Source organism: Panthera uncia, chromosome F1 (genome assembly GCF_023721935.1).
Source record: "Panthera uncia isolate 11264 chromosome F1, Puncia_PCG_1.0, whole genome shotgun sequence".
NCBI classification, from domain to species: Eukaryota; Metazoa; Chordata; class Mammalia; order Carnivora; family Felidae; genus Panthera; species Panthera uncia.
Genome location: NC_064813.1, coordinates 16811434 through 16833873, shown reverse-complemented (window position 1 = coordinate 16833873; position 22440 = coordinate 16811434). Strand labels below are relative to the sequence as shown.

Genomic DNA, 22440 nt, shown 5'->3' with positions numbered 1-22440 from the left:
TTGTGGCCTAAGGGCTGTTATGGGATGGGATAAGCCAGCCGAGGGGCTTCGGGTGGTTCAATAAACAGCACCAGTATCCTTTAGCGGTGTTTAAAATCAGTTGATAAATAAAGCAAAGGATACGACAGATGGAAGCCAAAATATCCCCTAGACTGGAGCCTGCAACTTAGTGTTAGAGCTATAGATGGGCTCCCAAGGTGATGGTCCCTGCGGCCCTGGGCAAGTGCCCCCATGTGGCAGAAGTTGGGAGGACTACTAGGCTTAGGATTTAGGTACAGCATCGAGGAACAAGCCTGATCCCTGGGGGCAGCGGGTTCCCATGAGAGAGGGGAGCAGAAGGGCAGTGCCCAGGTCCTGCTACAAAGTCCACCTTCCCCAGCCTAGGCAAGAGGGAGGCTGGAGTCTTATAATGGGGCTCCCTCTGCATAGAGGGACACCCTGGGAGAGGGCAAAGCCTTCCTGCTAACAGGCAGCAAGTGTGGACATTGAGAACATAGAGAAGGCAGAGTTTGATTCCGAGAGAGAGGCTTTCTCCCAGCTCCTGTACCAGACTCCACCCCACCCACGGGATCCCGGTCCGAGGTTCTACTAAACACATCTTGGGATCCCCAGGGACTGAATATACACCTAAAAAAAGGAACTAAATTCTGCCCATTTCTCTCTTCTTCTTCTCCTTCACTTAATCCACACTGATCAGGGCTCGGCATGACCTTACTCCATGTCCCTTCCTGATGAATTCAAGGTCAGCCCCCCTCCCCCACCCCTCCCACCTGCCTGCTGCCCTGCTCTGGTGGTGGGATCTCCTGGGGGCCGCGAGGCCTGCTTTCCATTCTGAATTTCAAGGCCGTTTTTTGTTTGAATAGTGGTTTCCTTGTGCTTTGCTCAGATAAGGAGTCTGAAGAGGCAGAAAAGGAGAAGGGCGCTCTCAAGCAGCATGATGAAAGGCAAATTCTTGATGCTTAGGTCGACAAGATGGAAGCAGGATTGGCTGGTGGCCCAGGAAAATTCCAATCGAGACAATTACATTCTGCCTCCTCGGAGCTCCCCGAATTTCAGCTCTGTTTCCGGTCTCCCGGCGGATCGGCAGCTGTTAGGGAAGCTGCCTCCTCGCCTGCAACCCCAGCCTGCTTCCCCTCGCTCTGGGGGTGAGGGGCGCGTGGGGGTGGGGACATGCCAGCAGCTTCCGCTCGAGATCTCCTGGGCCCTGGGCTGCCTGCGGAATGCATGCGGAGAGGGTGCCCAGACCCTCGAGGCAGGGCCCTCAGTCATTTCGGAGCTCCGCTTAAATTCAAATTAGCCAAAGTGTTTTTCCAGGTGACGTCTCCGGCACTAGGAGCGCACTAATTGCACAAGCAATTAAAGCAGAGATTTGTTTCCTGCACGGTGAGCACGATAGTTGCCTGGGTCTTAGAACTGCTCCCCAAAAGGAAAGAGCCGTGATGGAAACACACTAGGCCAGTGGTTAGAGAGCAGCCAGCTCCAGGATGCCCCAGCCCTTGGTGGCTCTGGTTTCAGTTGCCCTCATGGGGGACATCCTGGGACTCTTTCTGTCCACGGGAGAGGCGTCCTCTCTGAGCACATCCCTCAGGACGCCAAACTTGGCCTCCAGGGCATTCCGCTAAGCAGAGACTGCTGCTTTGAAGGCCCCAAGCCTCTCTTGAATGCTGTTATGCGTTGAACTGTGTCCCCAGAAAGATGTCGAAGTCTTACCCCTCAGTACCTGTATATGTGACCTTGTTGGGAAATAAGGCATTTGCTGATGACCAGATTAAATGAGGTCGTTGGGGCCAACCCTAATCCAATATGACCGTGTCCTTATAAAAAGGGGAAATTTGGACACAGAGGCAAACACATACCCAGAGAGAGCACCAGGTGAAGATACACGACAGAGATTGGGGTGATTCTTCTACAAGCCCAAGGGACACCTCAGATTGACAGCAAGCAGTCAGAGACAGGCCTAGAACAGATTCTCCCCTACAGCCCTCAGAAGGAAGCCACCCTTCCAACATCCTGATCTTGAACTTCCAGTCTGTGAGACAACACATTTCTGGTGTTCGAGCCCCCCAGTCTGCGGCAATGCCAAAAACGACTACAGAGGCCCACGTCACAACAGTCAGAGACCCGACCTGCTCAGTAGCAATTCTGCGGGGATCCTCTCACGTGCAGGTGCAGCCTGGATGGCATTCATCACCCCAGCAGAGACCAGTTGCCTTCAGTCAAAGCTACTTTTCCCTCTACCACCTCGCCTCAAGCGCCCTCACAGCCCCACGGTCGAAACTTCTAACAAGACTTTTCAAAAGGCTTTGAGGTGGCAGACGAGACCGAAAACGGAACTTTCAGTCACTTCACATGTGCCTATTGAACACCTAGCAGGTGCCAAGCACTGTTCTAGGCACTGAGGCTACAGAATAAACAAGACAGATAAGAACTCAGTTCACATGAGGTACATTCCAGCGGGGGAAGAGGAGAAGAAACACACAGAATCCTTCAATCAGAAGAATTTTGCTGAGAAGCAAAATGGATGCTACAGAGGAAGGGCCACATTGGATTGAGTGGTTCAGAAATGCCTCATTGAGGGAGTGGAGTTTTAACCAAGACCTAAGTGACCTAAGCCATGTGTGGATCCAGGGAAGAGCATACCAGTCAAAAGTAGCAGGCAGTGCAAAGGCCCTGAGGTGGGAGTAAGTTTGATGTGTTTCAGGAGTAGAAAAAACGTCAGCACAACTGGAGCACAGTGAATTAGGGTGGAAGTGATACAAGATGATGTCTGAGAAGCACAGAGCCCTGCAGGGGATGATTAGGAGTTTGTAATAGGAAGCAACAGGCAATTTTTCAGCAGGAGAAAGGCGTGAGCTAATTTTATGTTTTAGGGACTAGATGTCCACAGCCCCCAAGCCCCTCAACAGGGCCACCCTGGACATCTGCCTTTGCCTTCCCCTGGCTTGCTGACCTGTTGCAGATACCAGACCAGCTCGTACCTACAGGGGAGCCCTTGAGTTGTCCCCCCTAGAGAGAGATCAGGCTTCAAGACCCAGGGGAGCAAACCATTTCATTCCACCCCATTCCTAAGACCCCCTCCTGTTGCGGGGTGGACTAGGGAGACCTCAGGCCCTGAAGCCTTGACCCAGCCCGTCCAAAAGCTGTAGCTGCCAGGGGCTCTTGGTCTCGCCATGAGAAAGAATTCAAGGACAGACACAACACAGCGGATGAGCAGTACAAGTAGGAAAGTTTATTTATTTATTTTTTAATATGAAATTTATTGTCAAATTGGTTTCCATACAATACCCAGTGTTCATCCCAAAAGGTGCCCTCCTCAATACCCATCACCCATCCTCCCCTCCCTCCCACCCCCCATCAACCCTCAGTTTGTTCTCAGTTTTTAAGAGTCTCTTATGCTTTGGCTCTCTCCCTCTCTAACCTCTTTTTTTTTTTCTTCCCCTCCCCCATAGACTTCTGTTAAGTTTCTCCGGATCCACATAAGAGTGAAACCATATGGTATCTGTCTTTCTCTGTATGGCTTATTTCACTTAGCATAACACTCTCCAGTTCCATCCACGTTGCTACAAAGGGCCATATTTTGTTCTTTCTTATTGCCTTGTAGTATTCCATTGTGTATAGACAGCATGGTATTGGCACAAAAACAGACACATAGACCAATGGAATAGAATGGAGACTCCAGAATTAGACCCACAAAAGTATGGCCAACTAATCTTTGACAAAGCAGGAAAGAATATCCAATGGAGAAAAGACAGTCTCTTTAACAAATGGTGCTGGGAGAACTGGACAGCAACATGCAGAAGAATGAAACTAGACCACTTTCTTACACCAGTCACAAAAATAATCTCAAAATGGATAAAGGAAAGTTTATTAAAGCAAAAGTACACTCTCTAGATGTGAGAGCAGGAGAGCTCAAGGGAGAGCTGCGCCCACTGGGACTTGGGTTTCCATCTTTTATTGACAGTTGTTAACAAGGGAATGGAATATTCATTACTTGAGGCAGGGATCTCTTGGAAGCAGGGTGGTATCTTCAGGAATGTGGGTTATATGCACTTTTTCTTCTTTATTTGGTCAGGGGTTTCCTGTCATGGCACCCTTAAGAAAAGATTTTAGTATGGCAATGTAGTATAATGAAGGAATAACGTGAACTTTGGCCTACTTTGTCAGCCATCTTGGGCCTGTCTGGTTTAATTCCCTTTCTTGTGGTTCAGGTCAGGGCAGCCTCTGACTTTCTCCCAGTTGGCCATGACCTCCCCTTTGCTGGCCTCCAAGCATCCTGTAAGAACCTAACTAACTGCCTACTACAACATTCTCAAGCCCTTATTCCCAGAATTGACCTCTTTTGGCATGGCTGATGTGGAAAGTGTCTGGTTCCTTCAGGGAAAACACTGCCCCCTATCCACAGTGCATAGGTTCTAAGGCCAAAAAATTCCAGAAAACAAAAAGCATAGTTTTCAAGGTCTGGGATTTTTAGTCGTGAAGAGCAGTAGGTAAGTACAGGACTCAACCTGAACTCTAACTCTAACTTCCCTTTGCTCCGGGTCCATTCAGGCCTTACACCCCACACCCGGTTGGGTCCTTTATCGCAGCCTCTGCTCCTGCGTGAGATTTCGGGGCACAGGATCCAGCATGTTCTTCCCATTTGCCCCTCTCTCCATCCCAAGGCTAGAGAAATAACACACCCAGCATGTCAAGAACGCACAGAATCCTGCATGCCAGCTCCACATTGAGTAAGGAAACATTCCTCAGAAAAAATAAGCTGCAGAGACATAAATCTGCTAAAAGATTCACCTAATTTACATCACTAAACAGAACACTTCTCACTCTGGAGCAGCTGCACTCAGATTGATTCACAGTGCTCTGTCTTCCCCAAGAACAATTGGTATATACTTGCCTGGCATTTGCAAATTAGAAGTCTGCTGGAGGTTTTCTCAGAACAAAGAGCTGGTCCACTTCAAAGTGAAATTCAAGTCTCAAAGATAAGACTTATTGAGAACTTTTTAAAGGGGCAGTTTTCATGACCTCTTACCCTGCAAGTTGTTTATGTTGTTTCTGCCTAAATTAGCCTGAGGAGATGACCAGTCTCAGGGAGAGAGAATCAGCCACCCAGGACTGTGGGAGAGATTGTGTGCTGGTGGTCTCCCTTTGCAGAGGAGTCTTTGGAACTCCAGAGAGCAAGCATTGGGGGCGCCATGTTGTTGGAACTCAGGACGAACTTCAGACGCAACAGGAGGTCCTCCCAGGGTTTAGGCACCTGTTTTTGCACCAGGTACCATGCCACACATGTCACATGCACTGTCCTATCTGTAGGACAACTTGAAATATTGGTGTTATTAGCCCATTTTACAGATGTGGCCATTAAGGCCCAGTGACACCTCACATGACCGAAGACTTAACTATGGTAGAGCTGGGCTCAGAGGTCTAACCCCAAATCCTATATTCTTTCCACTACATCACATCCCCTAGGTGTATACTTAATTTCCTATAAACCTTTCATCAGTATCTATGCAGGTAAACCCAGGGAAGACAGCTTATACTTCAAAGTCTTGCAATCAACTGTCTCCTTTGAACTTGGTGGCCAAATTTGCTATTACTCTATTCTGTCATAATCACTTGGAAGCCGTCTCTGATTTTTTTTCCTCCTGTGGTTTTTCCCTCACTTAGTGTGTCAAGCTTATGATAACTGGTTCATTTTTAAATTTCTAATAATTTTTTTTAACGTTTATTTATTTTTGAGACAGAGAGAGAGAGATGGCTTGGTCGGTTAAGCGTCCGACTTCGGCTCAGGTCATGATCTCACGGTCCGTGAGTTCGAGCCTCGCGTCGGGCTCTGTGCTGACTGCTCAGAGCCTGGAGCCTGTTTCAGATTCTGTGTCTTCCTCTCTCTCTGCCCCTCCCCTGTTCATGCTCTGTCTCTCTCTGTCTCAAAAATAAATTTCTAGAATACCACCACCATCACTTGGGAAATATTCTAGAACATTCCCTGAATGGAAATGGGGCAAGCGTAAAGTGTGTTGATATCTAACTCCCAAGTAAAATTCTCCAAACTGCCCATAGAATCTGTTGTGGCTAACCTGGCAGGCCAAAAGCTCAAGACCAGCCCTGGAGTTGACTCAAACCGTGAAGCAGAGGGTCAGGAGCTACGGGCTCTCGCCCCAAAGCGTGTTAAAGTTCAAGATGCGTGACAAACGCAAATTTTGGTGATTTCTGACTCTTTTTAGAGATTGACGCCCCCAAGAACCTGCGGGTTGGCTCCCACACGGCCACCAGCCTTGATCTGGAGTGGGACAACAGTGAAGCAGAGGTCCAGGAGTACAAGGTCGTGTACAGCACCCTGGCGGGTGAGCAATACCACGAGATGCTGGTCCCCAAGAGTATCGGTCCAACCACCAGAGCCACCCTCACAGGTGAGTACACCCTGGCTCCGGGGGCACATCGGTTCCTAACCCCACACCCTCACCGCTCTCCTCCCAGTGCACCCAGCTCCACCCTGCCATCCCCAGATCCCACTCATTTACTCTCTCAAGTCCCTGTTGTGCATCTCCTGCCCTCCATTGTCTTCTGTCACTTGGCCAAATCTATTACAAGTCTCATACAGACCACCGCAGGTAGCCTTCACACATTCTCTCCTAACCTCTTCACATGGCCCACATGCCCTGCCTGGTTTCCCCACAGTCTTCTCCTGTCTCCCCGCCCTCCCATGTGCCCTGGTGTTCCCCGTGCTCCAGGACCACAGGTCTGCGTCCGACAGTTCCTCAAACACCTTTTCCCTGCTGCCACAGGGCTTGGGACATGCTGTTCCCACCACCTGTCAGGCTGTCCCACCATCCTCTTCACCCGGTTATGTCTGCCTCCCTTTTACCTCTTTGTTCACTTGTCACTTCCTAGGGAGCCTGCATGGTCCCCAGGTGAGATCAGGTTATCCAGCCCTGCTGCCTCCTCTCACTGGTGACCACTGTCCTCACAGTGCTGCTCAGGTTATCATTATACCCTGTGGGTGTCATTATTCTGTTGTTGGTCTCCACCCTGGATCTAAAGCTCTGTGAATGGGGACCAACTGGGTTTTGCTCACTATTGACTCCAGCAAAGTGTCTAAGTCCAAGGTAAGTGATGGATAGATGGAAGGAAGGAAGGAAGGGAGGAAAGAAAGAAAGAAAGAAAGAAAGAAAGAAAGAAAGAAAGGAGAAAGGGAAGGGAAGGGAAGGAAGGAAGGAAGGAAGGAAGGAAGGAAGGAAAGAAAGAAAGAAAGAAGAAAGAGGAGGGAGGAAGGGAAGGAAGGAAGGAAGGAAGAAAGAAAGAAGAAAGAGGAGGGAGGAAGGGAAGGGAAGGGAAGGAAGGAAGGAAGGAAGGAAGGAAGGAAGAGAAGAAAGAAAGAGCAAACATTCACTATGACTGGGGCATAGAGTACAAGAGACCAGTTCGAGAAGGGGAGAGCCTACTCATGCTATACACCCCATAAAGAGTTTGAGTTTATTCTTGAGGGCAATGGGGAGTCATGGAGGGATTTTAAATAAGGTGATACAATGACTACATAGATGTAGCTGCTGTGTGGACAGTGGGTGGGAGGAGGGCAAGGCCAGAGGCAGAGACTGGTCAGGGAGCTATGCTGCAATCAGAGGGCGAGAGGATGATAGTGCGGACTAAGTCAACACCCTAGATCACCATGACACTTGGCTGGGGAGCACTCCCTGTCCCCCTGGGGATGTGGCCCCTAGCCAGTGCTCCTCCTGGGACCTTAGACACACCCATCCAGGAAAACCTGCCCACTGGACTGCACTGAAAGGTAGATGACTGGAAATGTGGGGCATGGTTTTCAGGTGGAGACTGTGCAAAGCGGCCACCCAGGGGCTACCAGTGAGCTCACCGAGACTTCATTTAACTTGTGTCTTGGCTTCCTGCAAAAGCACTTGCCATCTTAGTAGATAAGGGATACATAGCAAAGAGTGCATACAGTAAACAAGGGCAGTATAATCAAAGCTGTTTTCCTCCCGAACCGAAATCCCAGACCGCCTTGCAAAATGAGGCCAGTTAAAGTAAATATAATAAATGCTTTTTCCAGACAGACGCACTCCTCGAAGCACAGCAAGGAGATGGAAAGATCTGCTGACCAAGCAGGTTAATGGGGGTGAATTAAACATAGCAGGAACACACCAGCTGGTGTAAAGGCCTCCACAGAGAGAAGGAGACATTCACAAAGATTAAGCAAAACAAAAAAACTGAAATGATGCAGGAGGGAACTGAGTCCAAGTGCAGCCCCCCCCCTTGCCTAGAGCCGCAGGCTGATTTGGCAATTAGCAATTTACAAAAACGATGGCTAGTTGTTCAGATGGAGGATAAGCCATAAAATCCTGAGAGAGATAGAGTGGCATCCAGTCACGTCCTAGTTATTATTTCCCAGGCCTGGGAAAGAAGATTCTACATTCATTGATCATCTATCTTATTCCAGGCACCTCCCCATAGTTATAGCTTATTGACTCTTCACCATAACCTCATGACAGATGTCACCATCCCCATTTTCTGGATGAGGAAACTGAGGCCCAGAGAGTCTGGAAACTTGCCCACGCTCGCAGAACTCCCAAGAGGCACAGCTGTGGCTCCAAGGCAGCTCTTCTGACACTTGTCAAAAGCCTTCCATCTCATGGCTGCTTGTACTAAAGAACTTAAAAGTAAAGGACACTCAAAATGTAAATGCTGTAGACTTATAAGGAACAGAGAAATTATTGAGGAGTGGGCTTAGCGAGGTCCATTTTTTGGTTAGACTTGAGCTTATGAAATAAAACTGTAAATATATATTCCACGTAATTATCCCAGGGAGCTCACTGCTGGGGAGATTTATAAAGGCAAATAGCTTTATGTGATTTAAGAAGGAATTATAGGCATGTAAGGAAATCAAGTATGTCTGTACTTGCTGAGATGCAAATTACAAGGGTTATTGGCTCTCTTCCTGTGGTATCTGGGGGAAGAGAAGGACGGACTTGAAAGGAGGGAAGGCAAAATGAGGCAGAAGTTTGATCCCAGCTCTAGATACTTGTGTTTTTTCCCTCGCCCCCCAACTTGGACACTAAAAGGAAAGTTTTTCAGCCTCCAAGGCCTGAGTTTTGTTTTGTTTTGTTTTCTCATTCCAAACAAGTTGTTTATTTGCATGTATAAAGCAAGACCCCAGCCACAGGTGGGAAGAGCATTTCGGGCTCACCTGAGGCAATTCCTCCCTCGCCAGAAAGAGAAGGTAGAAACTTCCAACTCTGCACATCCTCACATGTCCTACCTCCTAGTCAAGAACAACTGCGGAGCACATAGTCACAGAGAACGGACTGAGGGTTGACCGGCGTGGGGGATGGAGGGGAGGTGGGCAAAATGGATGAAAATGGTCAAAGATACAAACTTCCAGCTATAAAATAAGTAAGTCATGGGGATGACTGTAGTCAATAAACTCTGTCATATATTTGAAAGCTGCTAAGAAAGTAGATCTTAAAAATTCTCATCACTAGAAAAAAAATTATAACTATTCGTGGTGATGGATGTTAACTAGACTTACCGTGGTTATCATTTCGTATGCCAATATCGAATTGTTATGTTGTACGCCTGAAACTAATAGAATGTCATATGTCAATTATATCTCCATTTTTAAAAAAGACCCCGAAGGGGTGCCTGAGCGGCTCAGTCGCTTGAGCATCTGACTCTTGATTTTCGCTCAGGTCATGATCTCATGGTCAAGAGATTGAGCCCCGCCCGCATTGGGCTCCGTGCTGAGCATGGAGCCTGCTTAAGATTCTCTCTCTCCCTCTTCCTCTGTGCTTCCCACACTCCCTCTCTCATTAAAATAATTTAAAAAGTAAAAATAAAAATAAATACAAAAGAGAAAGAAAAAAATCATAATGGAGACTCTTAGCACAAGGTCCCTTTGCCCCTTGCCCCAGGTTTATTTGAATGCTTTGTTCTGTGGAACATGTTAGGAGCCAGGACTTTGGATCCTGCATCCAGGCACGACCACTTCCAGTGTGCTTTGGGACAACTGACTTAATCTGCCTAAGCCTCTGTTTTGTCTTCTGTAAAACGGGAATAACATCACTTACGTCACTGCGTTCTAGAAGACCCCCAGGTGATTTGTGAGAGGTGCTCGTTCAGAGCATGGCTTCTGAAGTTGCCAGCTTTGGTTTGAGACTGACTTCAGGGATGTGCGTTTGGGGCAAATTTCTTCAATTTCCAAAGCTTCAGTTCCCTGGTCTGAAGAACATCACATCTTTCTCACGGGGTTGTTGGGAGGGTTAAATGAGATCATATATATCCGCGTATACAAGCACCTGGGATGGAGACCGACTCATAGTGAACATTCAACAGCCATTCGATCTGGTATGGTTTTTAATCCCCACAAAGCTCAGACTGGGTGCACAGTAGCCTGGCCTCTCCCCAGTACAAGTTCACACCCCCGTTCTTCTCACAGCTGACTCTAAGCCCTGACGTCCTGTGGCATCTGTGTTTGCTATTCCCTGCTGAAGCCCTCGTCTTCACAGCCACCGATCACCCCTGCGCTGTGGGACGCAGGCCCTGGCTGACTCTCTGGGCCTCTGAGTCACGCAGAGGGCTCGCGGCAAGCGGCCCCTGGCAGAGCCTTTCCCCACACATGCCTCTCCCTTTGCAACACAGAGGCCAGGCCCGGGCACAAAATGCCAGACATTTCTTTTCCATTATTCTCCACAGGCAATGCCCAGTGAATTCCCTCTGGAGTATGAACTTGTTTCTGAACAACAGACTCAATGTCTGCAATGATTTTTTTTCCTCTGCTCTGGTGGTTTCTGTGTCCTTAATGATCAGTTTTGTAGGCTCACCCTCTCGGCCGGGATGATGTGTGCTTGGCCTGTGTACCATACCTGGAGTCCCAAAGGGGTTCTGAGAGTTATGTATTTCACAGGCGCATCAAGGTACCTCTCGGTTAGACAGGCAGCACTTACCAAGGACACGTACCACTGTTTTCTGGGCAGCGATGAGAAACCATAAACCCTAAAGAAAACTCTGGAAGGAGGAAGGAAAGACAGAAAATGTGGGAGACGGTGGGAAAAGAAGGAGATTCTCATTCCTTGACTGGAATTCAGTCACAAAACCCTGCCTCCACCCAATGCAAATGATAAACACCGCTCTGTGTCTGAGGTGACTCCTCTATATCTATCATCAGAGGCCTGTGGCTGCAGGGTTTTGCCAGGAGGGAAGAGGGGTTCGTCCTCAGCCGTCCACACTCTTCTGCCTGGTGCTCCCGCATGAACAGGAGCCCACACGTGAGGAGCCCCGTGGCCAAGAGAAAGGTTAAAGGAGCTGGCCCCTATGGCCCTGTGAGTGCTGGGCTCAAACCCAGGCCCCCAGAGCCAGTTCATCACAGCCCTGAGCAACTCTATCCCCAGGCCACACGCTGCTAACCAGAAAAATCAGCACCCGGGCTTAGGAAACCCAGGGCCTTGAAGATTCCTACAGACATCACGGTACGACACAAGATTGCAAGGAGACAAAGACCTACAGCTGCCACACACGATACATTCACTCACGCACAAGGCCGACGTCACGACTTGGGTCTGGGAGTTGCCACCTTGGAGGCCGCTGGTTTCTGGGGGCTTGGAACAGACGCCTCTCCCCAAACCCACATTTTCCTCCCCGGGCTCCCACGGGGTCTGGTGGTGAGAAGGTGGGCTCCCGAAGGTGCAGAGGTCCGTGTGTATGTCCACAGGATGATTTTCCGTGAAGAAACCCGAGACTCCCTGAGAAGTCCAGCTGGCAAAACAGTGCTGACCAAGGCACTTGATGTTCACTTCACCCTGTCTGCACTCCCTGATGTGCCAGGGCACAAACACCAGACCCAGGGCCAGACCTTCAATGCCAGGCAGGCTCTTCTGAGGAGGAGTTGGGCAATAGGCCTGTGGCCCAGGCCAGATGGTTCTCAGCCTCCTTCAGGTGAAGTCACAGCGACCCCAAGTGGCCACTCTGGTAAGGCACCCTCTGAACAAGGTGCTGCCTTCTGGGGGCCAGAAAGTGGGGAGTGGGCTGCAAAGACCCACATGGAGGAGAGGGGGGAATGGCCAGAAGCTTCCACAGCTTTCCTCCTCACAGAGCTGGCACATAAGGGCATCTGTGCCCTTATTTGTGTTAAAGGACTAGAGCAAAGGAACCAGGAGAAAGCCACGTGGGAACTTTTCATCTTCTGCTTTGGCTTCTTCAGCAGGGAGAGCCTATTTACAGTAAAGACCCAGAGATACGATGTTCCTGCGGGACAGGGGTGATGGGCCATGTTTATCATTAATCTCACTGGCAACAAGAGAGCTGCATTCTAGAATATTCCTTAGTATTATTATTTTTTAACATAGGTTTGTGGGGTCATACTTTCCCTTAAAGTCAGCATGGGATTGACTGCTTCTCTTGATGGTTGAACGTTGTCCACACTCAAAAAATTGGTAGATGTCCTCCAAAACCTGATTCATTCAGGGAACCCTGGAGAAGCATCCACCATAACCCAAGATGATAAGGATGGGGAGCCTGGGAGCTTAGACCTCCATGATAGTAAAAAGTAGATGTTGCCCATCTGGTGTGATGTCAGGGGTTCCCAGGAGATCCTCTGTCTCTCTCCAATTATTTCCCATCTATAAATCTCTAGTACCCAAATTCCACTGTTGGAACTCTTCCTTATGAGGGGCCCTCCATTAGATCCCTGGTTTTCGTGAGTTATTTTACCAGATCAGCTGTTGCCTGTGTTATTCGTTCTGCCCGCAATGCCCTTTCTCGGCCCAGATACCTCTGATCCTTCAAAACCCAGTTCAGATATGCCCTCATAAGTCTTTCCAGCATTCCTGTCACCCTTGCTATGCTGCTTCCATGCATCACGTATTTCTTCCACTATGCTACATTCTGAATTAAAATATAAAAAATCAAGGGGCACCTGGGTGGGTCAGTCAGTTAAGCACTTGACTCATGATTTCGGCTCAGATCATAATCTCATGGTCATTGGATCCAGCCCCACGTAGGGCTCTACAGTGACAGCACAGAGTCTGCTTGGAATTCTCTCTCTCTCTCTCTCTCTCTCTCTCTCTCTCTCTCTCTTCCCCTCCCTTGCTTACATGTGTGCATTCTTTCTCTCTCTCTTCCTTTCTCAAAATAAATTAAAAACACATTTAAAAAACTTTAAAATATAAAAAAAAAGTCAAATCCCTTAACTCAAGGCCTAAGGGTCTAGTGAGGAGACCAACATGAAAACTAACAGTAACAACATAATAACATCATTGTTGTAAAAACTGAGAGATGGTCTGCAAACTCCTTGGGCACAGGGTCCTCAATCTTCCCCTCCCTTTGAGAGCAGGTGTCCTGTGAATGCACTAGGGCCAACCAAATCCCTCACCCAGTTTGGTAGACTTGAGGTTCACAGTACTCAGGAGATGAGCCCAGGGATTTAGAGATGGAAAGGGTCCCCATTTCTACGGATCTACCTGAACCCGACCAAGCCTGCAGATCCCAGATGTCATTCATGGTTTTGCTGGTAAGAGGTAGCAATCTCAGCTTCTCGGGGCTGCTTCGCCCCATGACTTCCCTCCTAGCAGCAGGAGGCTGGAAGAATAGGTTTCCTAAACAGAGGGAAGTGAGTCATTCTACATTCATCACCCACGGCCCTTGCGCTGCAGGGGACAATGTGCTCATTCCTCTCGCTCTTCAGCCCTAATTAATCTCTTCCTGCTCGCGTGCCCCATCCTGCCCACCAGAGAATTCCATATCCCCTTCCCTCGACCTTTCCTAATCTTGGCTAGCTTTCAAGGTTCAACTCAAGTCCCTCTTCTAGAAAGCTTCCCTTGGTCACTACAGGCATGCTGATCCTGTCCGCCCTCTGAAATGGTTTCCTTAGTTAGCAAGCCTGTGGTGTAGTGCCCAATTACTGAAATTCCAATCAGCTAGTCCACTCCTCTGGAGGATAGGGACCCTCCTCTCATAGGGACAGGGACCATGCTAGGACATGGCAGGAAAAAACAAAGGACTTGAGTTCCAAAGCCAGTTTTATTGTATATTAGCTTTATGACCTTAGTCAAGGAATGGACTTCTCGGAGCCTCTTTTTGCTCATCAGTAATGCCTTCCCAGCAGAGCCGCGGGGGGATTAAGTGAGGTAACAGGTACAAATCTCTAAGAACCTATAGCTAGTAGGAGTACTCTAGACCATCAGACCCTCAAAAAACTTGTCTCAATTTTTAGGCCTCATTTCTTCCCTCCCTTTCTTTTTCATTGTTCTTCTAGACTCTCCACTGCATGAAGCTCAGTGCTGGGTGTATTGTGGGTGCTCAATAAATAATTTCCTCCTTCAGTACGGATTTCTTTTATATCACTGAGGGCAAGGGTGATGTCCATTCGGCTCACCCTGATATCCCCAGTACCCAACCCTGTGCCTGGCACAGAGGAGGCCCTCAATAATGTTTGGTGAGTGAATGAACTGCATGCCTTTGGGAGTTCAGCGAAGAATGGGTATGCAGTGAAAGAGTTGAGAAAAGCGTCAACCTCCAAGCCAAACAAAGGCATGGAGAGTGGTGGTTTCCCATGGGATGAATTTTCTGAGCTGTTGTGAAGAACAGGGAACAGAGCCATTCAAATGCCACCATTTTCAGGAGGTGGATGGAAAGATAAAGAGAGCATTGATAGAGAGCAATGGGGTCTTTAAAAAGTGAGAAATCCCTAGGAGTCCACAGAGTCCTGATGTATAAGTGTGCTGGATACGCCTCGGATACACATTTTCTTTTCCAGCAGAACTGTATTTTACCTGCTGGCAAAGAGCAACAATTCACTTGTAGCACAGGAAGAAAGCTGCAGAAAATCAAAAGAAAGCAGCAGGCAGGAACCTATAAACGAGTCCCACTTTCCCACCCCCTAGACAGAAAGCCTGGGACGAGAGTACTTTAAATTCTGCTCTGCAGTTTTTCTGGGAAAAGACGATTCCGTTGTAAATTATTGAACATTTCATTTAAGCTTCATAAATAAGAAACTCAGATGAAAACGTTACATGTTAGATCCGTTCGGCAACATATAATTTCTGTCTTACTCCCCCGATCTGTCACCCTTCATCTACGTCAGAGAATTTCTACTTCATTATAGGCAATTGAAGGTTTCAATCAGATGCCTAAGAAAAGTAGTTTATGTTCCAAAGGTAACCTAATTTCTCCAACCAAGGATGTACCTGGGACTCGCCGAACATATTGACGGAGATAGATGTGTGCTTCCAACGTTTCCGGGGGCGTCGCAATCACCCACTCAATCTAGTGGCAGGTACTCCTCCCAGCCAGGGGCCAGCTCCTCGCTGACAGCTGGACTTCCAGAATCGCTTGTTTCATCAGAGCTAACAGGCTAAGCCCCAGCAAACTGACAACAGGTGTGCCCAGGACTAGCCTCTACCTACCTGGGACACATAAAAAAGGACTCAAGGTCCTGGAATAGTTCTCTGAGTGAAGTAATAATAAAACCAGCTACTATTGCCGTGGGCTAGGCACCGTCCTGCACTTAATCCTCACGGCCACCGTTCGAGACGAATACCGCCGGGTTTCCCATTCTACAGAAACTGAAGCTCAAAGATACTAAGTCTCAAAGTGACGCAGGTAGAAAGTGGCAGAGAATGAATGGTAACATAAGTATGGCAGACCTCAAAGTCTGTCACTCTTCAAACTTTACCTCCACTGGTGTTGACACTTCAGAGGAAGAAAGAATGAAGGGTTAAGAAGTGGGCTGGAGCTGGCCTGAGAAAGGGAAAAGAGGGCTGGCTCTCATACACTCCTTCAAGGGAGGCTGGTTGGTAAGGCCTGGTAGGTACTGTCTTACTCAAGCATGGGGACAGTTATTGCTTTGGGCTGGACTAAAGCTCTACTGACGAGGGGATGCACAGCCCTCTGGCTACCATGCAGCGTTCTCCTTCATTAAACCAAACCATTTGTTAAGGAAAGGTTGCTCCATGCATTTCCTGTCAACGTCATTCCTATTACCTCAGGAAGCCCGGGGAAGTCACAGCTGCTCAGGGGAAGGGACGACATTGGGGGAGGGGTGGGACATTCCAGTTCTCCTAAAAGTCCCGAATCCCTGAGGCCAGAAGTCTGAGTGTCCTCTCCAGCTGGCCATACGCTTACTCTTTGCCTTAGTTTCTTTTCATAATTTGATGGTGTACTGGTTTGAATGGTGTCCCCCCTCCCCCCCCCCCCCACCCCCAGTTCATGTCTAACTGGAACCTGTGAATACGACCTTACTTGGAAATAGGATCTTTACAGAGGGAACCAAATTAAAATGAGGGCACAACAGATTAGGGTGGGCCCTAAATCCAATGTGCACAGTGCCTTCATAAGAAGGGGAGAAGACACAGACACACAGGGAGAATGCCACATGTTACAGACTGAATGTTTTGCATCCCCCCAAAAGTCATGTGTTGGAAACCTCATTCCCAGTGTGATATTAGCAGATAGGGACTTTGGGAGGTGACTGGGTCATGAGCAAGTAGCCCTCATGAATGGGATTGGTGCCCTTGTAAAAGAGACCCCAGAGAGTTCTCTTGTTCCTTCCACTGAATGGAAACACAGAGAGGTGACGGCATCTATGAACCAGGAAGTGAGGTCTCTCCCAATGTCAAATCTGTTGGTGCCTTGATCTTGGACTTCTCAGTCTCCAGAACTGTGAGAAATAAATGTGGTTTAAACCACCCAGCCCATGGCAGTTTGTGATAGCAACCCGAGCAGACTGAGACACTATGAGGCAGAGCCTGGAGCAGAATGCCCAACATGGGCAGCAACCACCTAAAGCTGGAAGAGGCAAGGAAAGATGTTCCCCTTAGTTCCCCCTTGGGAAGGAGCACTGCCCCCCCCCCCAGCACCTTGTTTGGGGCCCTCTAGACTCTAGAACTGTGGTAGATGACATTTCTGTTGTTGTAAGCCACCCCTTGTCATCATTTGTCATGGCGGCCACAAGAAACTAATGCAGATGGAGAAAAGACTCCCCATTCCACCATCCTCACAAGGTTGTGCTGAGGGTCAAAACACATCCAGGTACTTTGAAAAGAACAAATGTTATATAAATGTAGAATAACATGATCATCAGCCATGGCTCTTGTGGCCCCACACAGATTGCCCCTCTCCCCACCAAAATGTCTACCAGAAGGACTCAGGCTCATCATGGGGGACCCCACATGTGATGATTTGATCTTTTTGTATTTTTCTACAATCCCACTTCTAGTAAATGAGGGTGAGTTTGTGCTAGTTTGATGCTAGAATAATGGTCCCTAAAGATGTCTACATTCTAATCCCAGGAACATGTGACTCTGTCAACCTACATGACAAAAAGGAAATTGTAGGTGTGGTTAGGTTATCTCGGTGGGGCCAATATAAGAACAAGGGTGCTTATAAGAGAGATACAGGGAGATCAGAATCAGAGTAGAAGATGGGGCAGAGGTCAGAAAGAAAAACAGATATGAAAATGCTATGCTGTTGGCTTTGAAGATGGATTAAGGAGCCACAAGCCAAGGGAGGCAAGAAGCCTCTAGAAGGTGGGAAAGGCAAAAAAACGATTTCTCCCCCAGAGCCTCCAGAGGCTGCAACCCTGCTGAAACATTTAGACTTCAGACCTGCTGATGCTGAACTATAAAATAATAGACTTGCGTTGGTTTGAGCCACGATATTGTGGTAATATATTACAGCAGCAATAGGATATTAATACACCGGTCAAGCCAGTTAGTCTGAAAATGAATATGGGAGAGAGTAGGGAGACACCCCAGATAATTGCAGGTATCCTGGAAGGCGCCCGGTGATTCTTTGTATTAATCCCCCAAAGGATTTCCCCAGAAAAGTTTATATCCTTTAGTTGGACAGTTTTTGCGTTTTTTCCATCTTCCCAGAGTCTCCTGGAAGTCAATCCTAAGATTGAATCCATAACTTTAAATACCCTGGCATCTGAATTAACAACCTTGGTAGGGAGCCCACAGCAGCAAGGCTTCTGCCTGCCCCTATGTTAAAGGCCTGGTAGCCTATTCATCCAGTGTTGCTCCCTAGAAGGGATTCCGGAGTCCCCATATGGTTTCAATCCCTATCTATAAAAGGTGCAGATTGATGCTCACAGCATTCGAGAAATGCTTTAGGGGCACCTGGGTGGCTCAGTCGATTAAACATCCAACTTTGGCTCAGGTCATGATCTCACGGTTTGTGGGTTCGAGCCCTGCGTTGGGCTCGAGCCCTGAGTTGGGTTCTGTGCTGACAGCTCAGAGCTTGGAGCCTGCTTCAGATTCTATGTCTCCCTCTCTCTCTCTGCCCCTCCCCCACCCCCATGCTCTGTCTCTCTCTCAAAAATAAATGAACATTAAAAAAAAATTAAAAAAAAAAAAAGAAATGCTTTAAAGGCCCATATCCATACGATCCCTCCTCCAATTCACAACTTATACAACTCCCTTCACCAGCCGTAACCAACTTGAGACTCTAAGGACCTTTGGAAGACCTTCCAAAGGAGAGCACATTTCTGAAGGTCACTAACAAGGGCAGCCTTGCTGCCTTCCCGAGGAGACCAGCAGCAAGAAGGAAGCTGCATGGAGCACTTCATCCTGTTGACTTGGTATGGATTTCCTAAATGTTGAAATTGGGATTTCCTACTAGGTAAAATTAGGAGGAGATTCAGGAAGGACTAAACATAAGATCTGTACAGGAATCTAAGCTTATTTGCTTCCCTCCTTTCTGTCTTCCCCATCACTGACACACACACAGAATAATGTTTGTTTCTGCATCTACCGACAGATTTGGTGCCTGGCACGGAGTATGGAGTTGGAATATCTGCTGTCATGAATTCACAGCAAAGTGTACCAGCCACCATGAATGCCAGGACTGGTGAGTAGGACTGCTATAGAAGCAGACCAGGATGCTGTGCAAGCCTGAGAAGCCACGGAGGCTTGTGGCTTTCTTGTCCTGGCAAGGGCCGGTCAGAAGACAATGCCCCCTAATGAACAGGTCCCTGGATGACAGTTATCAGCCTAGGAACAACATCTACCTGCAGATCGTTGATCTCTGTGCCTAACCTCTGCTATCAACATGCAGGATAGTCTCACTCACTTCCCCACAGATCTGTGCATGGTCTCCCATGGTCTGGTGGGCTGCCCCCAGAGGTGGAAAATTCGAAATCAGTTGGTGTCATAGCAAGTCTTTCTAATATAATACCTCAGAGCAGGCAGAATGTGATGTCCCTCACCATGGATGACAGAAGCCCTCAGAAAGGTCATAGGGATAAAGGTTTAGACTTGGAAACAACCTGTTAAATCTAAGGGCAATGGAAAATTCCACTTGAGACCCTTGCCACTCAGCATCTGGCATATTTGCTTCCAAATTCTGGGTAAATTTCTAAATCACTCTGGAACTTTAGGTACAGGCAGCTGCCATGGGGTGGGGATTTTGAGCCAATCCCTGCTCCAAGGCTCGTTCCAACATAGACAACCTCTCTAAGAGAACCACAAGGACACAGGTCCCCAGGAGTTATCAAACCTAATTACCTGTACACCCATGGCCAGATCAGTCACAATGGCCTCAGGAACAGGGGTAGCTACTATTGCCAGGAATGTCATATCCCTACTTGATGGTGGCTCCTAGTTTACCCTGGTTGGATTGCTGACAAAGGCTGGAAGAAAATGAATATGGAAAGCTTGATAATCAACAGCCAGCTTTGTCCCAGAGGTATGTCCCAGAGGTGGATGTATTCCTATGGTGTTGGAGCTATTAATACCTTTATGCAGATTGTCCATCTATATACCAAGCCCTTGGCCATCTTTCAAAGGGAAGGTGCTTAACAAAAGGTGACAGAATTGTCAGCAATGACAAGCTAATCCTCATGGTCAGCAGGCCTGTTTATAGGTTAGAAATCCACAGGGAGGTCCAATTCCAATAAATACTGGCCCTTGTATGGAACTTGTGTAAAATAGGCCACTTATGTTGATCCACAGAACTCGATAGTCCCCGAGACCTCATGGTGACAGCCTCCTCGGAAACCTCCATCTCCCTCATCTGGACCAAAGCCAACGGCCCCATTGACCACTACCGAATTACCTTTACCCCGTCCTCCGGGATCGCCTCAGAAGTCACTGTGCCCAAGGACAGGACCTCATACACACTGACAGATCTAGAGCCTGGGGCAGAGTACATCATTTCAATCACTGCTGAGAGGGGTCGGCAACAAAGCTTCGAATCCACCGTGGATGCCTTCACAGGTACCAGGGTAGCAGACATCCTAGCTGGGTTCAGGGATCAATGGATCTTAGTATGAGAAAGTCATCTAGGTAGCCTACTCTTCCAACGCCTCCATTTTGTTTAGAGAAGGAGGAATGTGGGTAGAGAAAGAAGAGATTGAGGAGAAATTAATAAATACATCAAGACAGAATGGTTGGAAGTAAGGGGGAGAGAGGATCAAAGCTACCTACGTGCCTGAAAATTTGTATCTGGTTTTCTAAAACCTGAACATAGGGATTGATTCTGTTCATCTTTCCCCATCTGCACTAAATCAGTGGGCATTCAGAGGATCCATGGGATCATGTTAAATTTCTCCCAGGACAAAGATTTGAAATCCTGGGTGAGTATTAGGAAGAAGTATTATGAGGTGTTACCCTGCTGAGGGCATTCATTTTTCAGTATAACGCTTGGAGAAAGGAGATGGACAGGACTAGAGAGTAAGGGGCTGTAAGCTCTGAGTCAGCAGGTGAAGGTACAGTCGTAATTGATAAGGAAAGCAGATCCCTTCAGTCAGATGGCTCTCCTAGCCCAGTGGTCCCACCACCTCGTGTGTGTTTCAGAACCATCATCTTCTCTGCTTTGCAGGCTTCCGCCCCATCTCCCATTTGCACTTTTCTCACGTGACCTCCTCCAGCGTAAACATAACCTGGAGTGACCCATCCCCTCCAGCAGACAGACTCATTCTGAACTACAGCCCTCGGGATGAAGAGGAAGAGATGACAGAGATCTCCCTGGAAGCTACCAAGAGGCACACTGTCCTGATGGGTCTGCAGCCAGCCACCGAGTACATCGTGAACCTGGTGGCAGTCCATGGCACAGTGACCTCTGAACCCATTGTGGGCTCCATCACCACAGGTGAGGTGGGAGGGCTCGACAGCAGGTGGTGAAGGGGGTTCCTACAAAGGTCTTTAACAAGTCAATGAAATTTACAAAGAGAAACACCCAAGAAGTAGGGGCCTGCCTCACTTGGCTAGAGAGGGTCTGTGAGCTGTTCTGAAAGAGCCACCTCTTCCAGGGCTGCATAAAATGTATAAGATGGGAAGCTTCCATTGGGAAGGTAGGACAGACTCAATGTCTTGAGGAGGCCAGGGCTTGAATGCATTGGTCCAGAGGTTCTCACACTACCAGCCTGAAGAGAGTTAACCTTCAAAAGGAAACTCCATCTCTTGACTGCTCAGTAAAGTCACTCATACAAATGATGCTTCCTCAAAATTATGTGGACGAGCACTAGCATGCGGCCATGTAGGAACCTGGTACTCAGAGAGTGGGGTTGGTTTGCACGTTGTGTGGAAAACACAGGCACTGTGAGACTATTGGATCAAATTCATCTCATCATTCTCAAATGTAATCCCAGATATGAGTATGCATGTGGCTGAGGACATGTGTATTTGGGTGGTTTCCTATATAATGACAAGAACCCACTAACTAGACAAGTACATTAAGCACTCAGCTGGTTTTGACCCTGCAGTCCTCCAGTAGTCAAAAAAATGAGGTACCCAGTACAAATGAAATACAGTTTCGGAAAGTGGATTTGTTCTGGACTCGTGCTCTGAAATCCCTCTACAGTCAATAGGCAGTTTTTCCAAACTGAACCATAGGTGGCTGCTAAAAACTAAGAGAAACAGAGTTGGGTTTGTCTAAGAGAAGCTGCTCTAGGGAAAATGACTATGTTACTCCCAGTTCAAAAGAAAACATATGAACTTAAAGGAAAGTTCCAGTTGGCCTTGACACAGCTAACAGTTGCTGCACAGCACAGAGCTTGCCAGTTCGACCTAATGTTGTTAAAATATTCTCCATGAACATGGCTTTAGCCATACCTATGACTTTTCATTTGAAACTTGGGCCTAATCATGGCTTTAAGGATGCCCTAGTACAAAGGGCTTGTCTGTCCCTGCGACGCTATTAGCTCTTGGTCCACAAGAAACCAAGGATAAGAATTGCTTTCTCACATTGTGCTTTTCTGTCTTTTTCCCACAAACACGCGGGTCCTTGTAGGAATTGATCCCCCCAAAGACATCACAGTTAGCAATGTGACCAAGGACTCAGTTATGGTCTCCTGGAGCCCTCCTGTTGCATCATTTGATTACTACCGAGTATCGTATCGGCCAACACAAGGTAATAAAGTCACTTGATTTCTCACAAATGGATGGGATTTGGTGCTGAGTGACAACTGCTCTGGGAGAAATACACATCCCAGAGGATATCACC

The 22440-nt window shown here is 47.9% G+C and overlaps 1 protein-coding gene across 1 annotated transcript in view; it reads left to right on the top strand.

Moving 5' to 3' along the window:
- TNR (tenascin R) overlaps positions 1 to 22440 on the top strand; it is an 83563-nt gene that overhangs the window by 22082 nt on the left and 39041 nt on the right. The window contains exons 7-11 of the mRNA XM_049633999.1: positions 6219 to 6404; positions 18757 to 18846; positions 19950 to 20213; positions 20818 to 21087; positions 22228 to 22347. Coding sequence (XP_049489956.1) covers positions 6219 to 6404; positions 18757 to 18846; positions 19950 to 20213; positions 20818 to 21087; positions 22228 to 22347 — 930 coding nt within the window. The remainder of the gene's footprint in view (positions 1 to 6218; positions 6405 to 18756; positions 18847 to 19949; positions 20214 to 20817; positions 21088 to 22227; positions 22348 to 22440) is intronic.